The sequence below is a fragment of the Pygoscelis adeliae genome, unplaced genomic scaffold (assembly GCF_000699105.1).
Source record: "Pygoscelis adeliae isolate BGI_AS28 unplaced genomic scaffold, ASM69910v1 Scaffold127, whole genome shotgun sequence".
Lineage (NCBI taxonomy): Eukaryota > Metazoa > Chordata > Aves > Sphenisciformes > Spheniscidae > Pygoscelis > Pygoscelis adeliae.
Window position 1 is genome coordinate 807,241 of NW_008825208.1, and position 8,132 is coordinate 815,372.

General features: G+C 44.8%; 2 protein-coding genes across 3 annotated transcripts in view; one reads left to right on the forward strand and one right to left on the reverse strand.

Moving 5' to 3' along the window:
• The window catches only part of TMOD1 (tropomodulin 1), a 26,373-nt gene extending 22,335 nt beyond the window's left edge, over nucleotides 1-4,038 (forward strand). For both annotated transcript variants that reach the window (XM_009328934.1, XM_009328933.1), the window contains exons 9-10: nucleotides 410-554; nucleotides 3,072-4,038. In XM_009328934.1, coding sequence (XP_009327209.1) covers nucleotides 410-554; nucleotides 3,072-3,136 — 210 coding nt within the window. In that variant the 3' untranslated portion in view covers nucleotides 3,137-4,038. The remainder of the gene's footprint in view (nucleotides 1-409; nucleotides 555-3,071) is intronic.
• TSTD2 (thiosulfate sulfurtransferase (rhodanese)-like domain containing 2) overlaps nucleotides 3,311-8,132 on the reverse strand; it is a gene marked incomplete at its 5' end in the record, with an annotated part of 15,328 nt that continues 10,506 nt past the window's right edge. Inside the window, one exon of the mRNA XM_009328981.1 lies at nucleotides 3,311-8,132. This exon is cut by the window's right edge and continues 1 nt beyond it. Coding sequence (XP_009327256.1) covers nucleotides 7,872-8,132 — 261 coding nt within the window.

Sequence of the window (8,132 nt, forward strand, 5' to 3'; positions counted from 1 at the left end):
GAAAGAGGAGAGCTCCAGAGTGTGCAGTGGTACAGACGCCGTGGCAAGTTTAGCCCCCCAAGACACTCAGGGGGTACTAGAGAAGCAGCTGAGCTATGGGGAGCTCAGGGACAGGGCACTGGGAGTTCAAAATCATAGTTTCTCCAGATGTCTCTTAGCTGCAAATCTGTCCAAGAAATAAAGTCTTTGGGCAAGAGGACTTGTGGGAATGTCTGCTGGCAGAGTTGGAGCCACTCGGTTGTACCAGGAACAGGCCAGTGGTTTGTTTCACCAGCTCCAAGTCAGAAATGCCAAATGGACCCACAGGTCCAAAGAAGGAGGGAAGAGGTGGAGATGGCAGATCTAAGTGCTCGCTCTGAATCACCTTCTGACCTGACCAGCTTGCTTTTCTGTTTTCTGTTTTCAAAAGAGCCAGCCCTTGGGCAACAAAGTAGAAATGGAAATCGCGAACATGTTGGAAAAAAACACCTCCCTGCTGAAGTTTGGGTACCATTTCACTCAGCAGGGTCCCCGGCTCCGCGCCTCCAATGCCATGATGAATAACAATGACCTAGGTGAGTTGGGCTGGCTGCAAGCCAGGGAGCATGGGAAGGTCCCTCCCTCTGCCTGTGGGCAATTCCTAGTGGTAGAAGGGCAGAACTGCTCACCTGAAGGCTCTGGTGGATGTCCTTGAATTAGAAGCCACCTCTTGAAGGGCCTGATGATGCCTTGCCCCTCAAGGAGGAAAGCAGCCTTCACTGACTGGTTCCCTAATGCAGCTGCTGTCGGCCAGGCAATGGGTTGCGCTCCAAACCTGGAGACACTGGGCAGCTAAAACTCCCAGAAGAGGCAGTGGTTTTGGCAGTAATAGTGGGTCTTGTTGGCAAGGAGTGAGAGCTGCTAACGTGCTTTGGTATGGCACGTGATAGAGCATACGGCACATGGGTTGTGAGCTGCCAGCACTTGTGATTCCCGCCAACTGCTTGTCTTCCTCCAGCTTCACTCCCACTTTAACGCAGAGATGAGAAGTAGTAGAGTTGAACTTTGACAGCAGTGGGACTTGGCCCATCCCCTTCAGCAAAACAAATTGGGAGTGTTTCTAGGGAGAGGTGGGGAGCCACATGGCTTTGAGTTCTCTTTGTACTCTCAGTGATGTGATCAGAAGTGCTTGTGAAGCAAAACGTGGGCCAGTCTGCAAAATGCCGTGTCAGCCGACGAATGCGGCAGGGGCTTTCTCTTGCTTGGCTAGAAACTTGGCTGTAGAGCACTGGAGATCAGTCCAGCAGAGCAGCGTTGAATGCAGCCAACGTACCAGCCACGATGTACTCAACGGCTCCTAGCTGCACAGGCAGGGTGGTTACAAACATGACAGCGCCAAACTCCTTCTCTGCAGTGGCAGACAATATATCCGGGAGGAATAAGCGAAAGTTTGCAGATTGTCCTTTTTGTACATTAGGAAGAACTCCTTCCCCGGGAGGGTGTGGGTTTGCAAGACTCGGAGGGACAGAGCCAGCGGCTGCCCTGACCCAGTGCTAGGCAGAGCCCTGCTGCGAGTGGGAGGCTGGGCTGCAGGCTCCCAGGGACACCCCCACCACCACTAGCACTGCTGGGTTCTGCCAGACACTTCTAGAAAGCAAGGGCTAACAGGCAAGGTCTGAGAAAAGACCTAAAGTATAAATGCCAGCTGTGAAGAAATGGTGGAAAACTGGAACCACATATTTTAATGTGCATATGGTTCACCACAGACAGGGTCTCCTGTCCCTTCATGAATCAACTTCGGGGTTAAAAGCCACAGAAAAACAGCTTTAAGTGGCTGCCGTATTTAGACAGATGACAAATACATTGTATTTTAAAAATTAAAAAAAAAAAAAAAAATCAATCTTGCTTCAGCCGGTACCTAGGAAGCACAGCCAAGCATAGAGGTATGCGCCAGTTCTTCAGGGACCACACAGAATACTCAGTATTACGGTTCACTGTGTATTTATTCTGCCTGTGGCTGCATTCCTGGTCACTAGAGAGCTGCACCAGGAAAGGCTTGCTATTTTCTGTCCTTTGGAACAGAGCAAGGGTTTTAATGACCATGCAGCACCTGGCATTCAAAGTAATCTGCTGGAAGATTTGAATCTGGTGTTTTAATTGCTCCTGCTGTTAAGGGGAGGAATTCACAACTTGCCTTCCACGTAACAGTTGTGCATTTTCCCTCTTTGACCATTAAGATCTGAATTTTTTGTCTGATTTGGTTCGTTTGCAGCTCGTATTCATCAGTCTGATGGTCTCTGGCAGTAGCGTCTCAGCTCTACACCTGGACAATGTATAAGTATAGAAAAACTTTCTTTTCCTCCCTGTCAGCAATAGTTCTGCTTGTGCTCCACTCCAGTGCTCTTGCCTACCATCACCTGATGCTACCAGAACTTGGTTTTGGTCCTATAGCTTCTCTTCTCTAAGATGCTCTGTATGACCCAACTATGAAGGCTTTTACATTCATCCTCATGAGCTAACCTCTGCATCCTCTTTGTAACTTTTTTTTTTCCTTTTTTTCTCGCACACGTTTCTTGAAAAGTCAGGAGTGTAGCTGTCAGAGCTGTAAATCAACTTTAAAAGTAGATATGAGACTGCTTTGACCATGTTAACCATAATCAGAGGGCTGGAGGCTAAAGGCTTAAGATAAGAAATGAGAGAGAATTTTTTTTTTTATTTAAAAGGGCAATTGTGAAAAACTAGCAAAGGAAAAACTGTGGCATCTGTCTCCTGCTGTTTTTACATCAGTCAGCATCAGATGTGATGCATGGCCAAAGTCAGATTACAAAGACAAACTGTGTGAAATGTAACTGACTGTAGAATAAGGGTAGTAAGGCTGAAAGTAGCTTCTGGCCTTAAAAATCCATAGGGAGAGAAACCTCATCTTACCTTCCTTGATTTTAAACTGTGTGATGCTGTGCCTGCTGCTTAAAGCAGGAACTCAGAAGCTGACGCTATCCTGTTTCTTTCCTGGCAGAAAGTACGTCTCAGCTCCTTTCCACAGCGGGTTAGCCAAGCCTGCCATCCACACCTTCCCCTTGTCATGACTGACTCCTCTTCCTCTTCTTTTTCAGTGAGGAAGAGAAGACTTGCAGAGTTGAACGGGCCTATTTTTCCCAAGTGCAGAACTGGAGTGTAGTTCCTGGCTATGGAGGTCATTCCCGGTGATCTGTGCTACACTGTGGAAATCTAAAGGCAATAAGTGCCTTGACAGAGTATTTGTGGTGCCTCGGTTCTGTTTTATGCACTAACAGTTTAAATTAACTAGTGGCCGTAGTTGAAGATTTTATCCAGTAGGACTGTTGATGTTTTCTGTAGAGTTGGAAACTATTCAAGCCAGTAACAACCTGCCAATTTTATGCAATCTCGGTTTAGAGTACATCCCAGGGTAAAAGTGACTCTTAATTAACCTGGGACCTAATTTTTCTATAAATTTCCTGCACGGTGTTTCATACAGTTAGGATGTGGTATGCATGAGTGAAAGATACAACTGTTCCACACAAATTATAGAAGTATTAAAAAAATACTTTATTTTTTTTTTTCCAAATTGATCTCAAGTAACTATAGAGGAGCAACTAGTTTAACAAGCACTTCTACTACCTGGAAACATGGCTAATTTCAAGAATTGTGAATTACAACTTTTTACCGACGTTTGCTGAGTCAATTAGTTGGAGATGCTGTTTCAAATGCATCCCTGTGTTTCTTAGAAAAAATTGATCTCCACCCCCCGATTAAATGGAACTTAAGGCCACCAATTATAAAACAGAGTCTCAAAAACTGAGCGGTTTAGGATGGGTTAATATCCTTCTATCCTATGCGTGTCCGAAGAAAACAGTTACCTTTAGAGATGTGATGCAAATCCTAACCGCACAGAGATGGCCAAACTAATCAGCAAACCAGAGCCCTCTCTTCTAATCACCACTCCCTTCAGTCTCCTAATGTTAAAAGCATGTGTCCAGATATTCACTGGAATCAAGTCAAATTCTCTCTCTTTGCTGTTTTGTCTAGATGACCATGTCCATTAATTAAATTTCATTCTGCTAGGGATTGTTTCTTTTACTGCCATCCCTAATACCTGCATAAATGCAACAATAAATGTTGTGCCCTAGAAAAGCTGTTAAGTGAAATATCCCAACTCTGAACTTACACTGCATACAGTCTGACAGCTTTTTGTCAGACAGTCAACTACTCAACATCTAGCCTGGGAGGAATTCCCCACAGGCTCGTGTAGCTCCCAGACATGCAGTGGATTGGACCCAGCACAATCCCATCCAAAACTCCCGCTATTAACGTGGGTGGGATCTTGCTCAATAGGAAGAGTCTCCTGGCAGAAGCATTGCCGTACTGAAGCCTTATTCTTGGTCTGACGACAACATGTCCTAGAAAATGTTCTCACTTGTTAGAAATCTGTCTCTATACATCTGCTAAGAGTGAAGTTTTGCAGCCTTTTACACATATTTCAGCAAAAGTCCCACAGATTTCTTCAGAGCTTGTGCGCAGATACCACCCACGATTTAGCTCTGACCAATGAAGCAGAGAAACACTATACTTTCAGCAGTGTGGGGAACATATTTGTTGCTCTTCAAATCTTAATAAACCTGCCAGTGGTGTCAAATAAAATGCTTTACTATAGCTTCTTCCCCACCCCACCCCCAGCAAGTTCCATACCAGAAAATGAAAAGAATACAGAGGAAGAATACTTGAAAATGTATTTTAAAAAAAAAGAAACTGGCAGACAGCCTCTTTCTTCCATATGCACTATGAAGACTTCAAAACGGTCAACTAAATCACCAAACGAGAGACACACAGTTTCAGCTGAGCCATCCACTCAGATTTGCATGGTACAGGCTCAGCTCTTCCATTGGCTTCAGAAGAACATAAATTAATCTTATCCTGGGAAATCCTGATGGCGCTAAGAAACCCAGACGCACAAGGAGATGCATCTGCAGAGCAGGGAGCCCTACTATGGATACTACAATAGCTTTTTTCCCTGAATAAAAAAAAAAAAGCTCTTAAAAAGAAAAGGAAAAAAAAAGCAAGAACCTTGTCCACTGTGTTTCACTGTAGCAGCATCCAAATTAACCATGCAGCCCAAATGTATATTAAGCTGGCACGATTACTCCAGGCTCCTCAGTTGATCCTTATAGAGCCACTTTGCTGAAAGATGCATGTGAGAGCCGAGAGCTGTGCAGCAGAGACAGGCTGTGCTGAGAGGCATCAGGCTTTGTGGTGAAAGGCATCGAGCTGTGCAGCGATGGAGCTACAAAATGGTGATATTTAGGAGCAAATGGATCACTGTCCCAGCAGCTCTCCAGAAAAAGAGGAAAAAGCCATCTGCTGACTGCAGCATCTGGCAGTCACAGCCAATCCTGCTTAACTCTCACCTCTCCTGGAGCTAATGTGCCTTCTCTCAGGCATTACCACGGAAGTGCCTGAATCCCACCACACAGCATTTCACATGGCAAGTCCTTATTTGTATTAACCTGACAAAACTAATCCAGAAGCCAGGATACAGAAGCTGCTCATGGGCTAACTTGCAAGAGGGAGGCTAAGGATGTCTCTTACCCCTGGCCCCTCTCTGCAGCAGAGGGAACCTGGCTTTATGGGCCTCCATCGCAAACCCTTCTCCCTTGCCTTAGTGCAGCAAGGACCAGAAGAGGCCCCATGGCTCCCCTCTGCCTTTGAGGTAGAATCTCCAGCTGCCAGGAGCTCTCAGGAGAATTGTACCTTGTAGCCAGATCTACCATGTGGCAGACAGCTAGCTAGGTTTCAGCATTTACCTCTGCAGAATTAAGCACCTCCAACATACAGGTGAAGTGTATTTGTGCAGTACTTTAAAAGTTACGATGGAAGCACTAAAAGTTACTTATCATCATAGGAGTTTCAGAAGTTTACATATAAAATATAGTTGTTGCCATTCTGTACTGATAAGTGATATAGAAACAGCCTTCCCAATACATTAGTGTTCCAGACTTGCTGATAAGACTGAATTATAAAATTGTGTTCTTTTTAGCCTAATGCATGAAGAAAAGAGAGAGCATAATATGCAAGTTGGGGCACTCCCATCAGTGCTCTAGCCCAGGCCTGCAAGTAGAGCTTGCATATTTTTCCACAAATATTCCAGTCCTCAAAAGCACAGAGGTTAACTGGCCAGCAAAGCTTGGGAGGCAAGATGCCAGGGGACCATGGGTACTGCTTAGACTTCTGCTGAAGATGTCTACTGATGGGAATTTTCCAATTTCTTCTCCAGTATGGATTGTGCACAGATTTACTATTAAATAGTAAAGAAAGATCCTAGAAAGATTCGCAAAGGAGACATTCGTAAGTTTCAAAGTTTTGCTTCATGAAAGGAACAGTCATAAAGACAGTTGCTGAACCATTGATTTCACAGGAGCAATACTGGAAGTAAGAAGAAATGCTTGCCATGGCTTTAATGGAACCAATGCCCATGTCTTTAAGTTGCTAGTCAAGCCAACAATGAGGCCTTGCTGAATTCGTAGCACTGTGGGAGAAAGTTATAATCTATATGAAAATAACATTGCCCTAACTGTCATTAAGCAACTGCAGAAACCTGAGTAAACTGTTTTCTTGCTTTTAAAAGCAGTTGCCAGTAAAAAGCCTCAACAAACCAGTAGGTGATTTTGATTTCCTAACGACTACTATTTAGTACCAAGAATGACAGTAAGTTTCAAAGACATTTTTCAGTCAAGACACATCTTCTACACTATTAATAAAACCTTTCTGTACATTCTACAGCATCAGGCACACAAAGCAGCAGGCGGAGAAGTATTCTGAGCTCATATGCTGTGGATCCCTTCAAATTCAAAGACAATTTCTCCACTAATAGGAGCTGGAAATGGCATTAATATCTCACAGCTTTTGAGGAACTCAACCCATGTTTACAAAGCACAAATGCTCCCCAAATCTTGAATTATTTAACTTGGATAAAGGATCTTGCAGTGTCTTTACAGGTGTTGCTGACATTTATGCACACGTCAGCATCACTTCCAGTGCCATAATGCTGGTATTTTAACAGTCTCTGTGCTCCCCTCTCTGTGTGTCTCCATTTCAACATGCTTCAAGCTGTCGTTTTTTTTCTAGTGCAAGCAGAGCTGAGCCCTGGATATTTCATGTACTGACAAGCTGGGGGAAACAACAGTTCCCAGGGAGACAGAGCACTGGAATGAGGATTGCTTTTGCTGTTCATCCTACAGGTCACACACAACAAGTTATGGCTGGGCAGACAGTACCTGTGGGCCTTTGCTCCAGTTACAAGAGGGGTCCTTATGCTGCCTTCAGCCAGTTTTACACAGGAGCCAAGTCAGTGACTTCAGGTAACTACCCCTTGCTTCTCACTGGTATAAAGCAAGAGACGCAGGCAGATGGCGTGTACGTGAAAGGTATCTTCACCTCTAATCCGGTCACGTACCCACACCCAACTGATACATCTGCTGTTTTTGCAGCCTAGCACTAGCTATTGAAGCAAACACATGATCATGGAGAGGTCGGACAGATCCATCTCCATGCAGGAGGAAAAGAATGGAATTGTTCTTATGTCCCTTCAGTGCCTTGAATTGTGAGTAGCTGTGTCCCATCGCACATACTCTGCTGCAAAATCCCCATGGTAGAGGCCACACTACAAGAGTGTACCCAGGGAGAGGAATCCTGTAGTGCTCGTGATGGGTTGGGCACTCTGGTAATTTATGGTCAAGTAATGGATGGTTTTCAGGGCATACTCTAGGCTTAAAGGCAGCGTATGAACAAGACTTTCCAAGCCAACACATTTTCATTATTTCCAAACCTAACTTAATAACAGGGATCTGGTTACAGAAGCCCTTCGCATTAGCACGTGTCAGATTAGCTAATGAAACAGCTTAATCTTTTCCTGTGTCCAGTGTCCTTTGTGAGACATGTTCAATAGGTACCCTTGGCCGTCTCCTTGTACATTCACATTCCTCCTTAAGTGTCTGTCCTGAAGCCCTTGAAGTCACCTTGAGCTCCTTCTCTTGACAAACAGGACAGCAAGCTGTAAGACCTTTGTTGTGACAACCTGGACATGTCAGGACAAGCTGCCGGCAGTGCTGGCTGGAACAAAGCTTATACTGGTCCCACAGCATCCCACAGTATCTGCATGC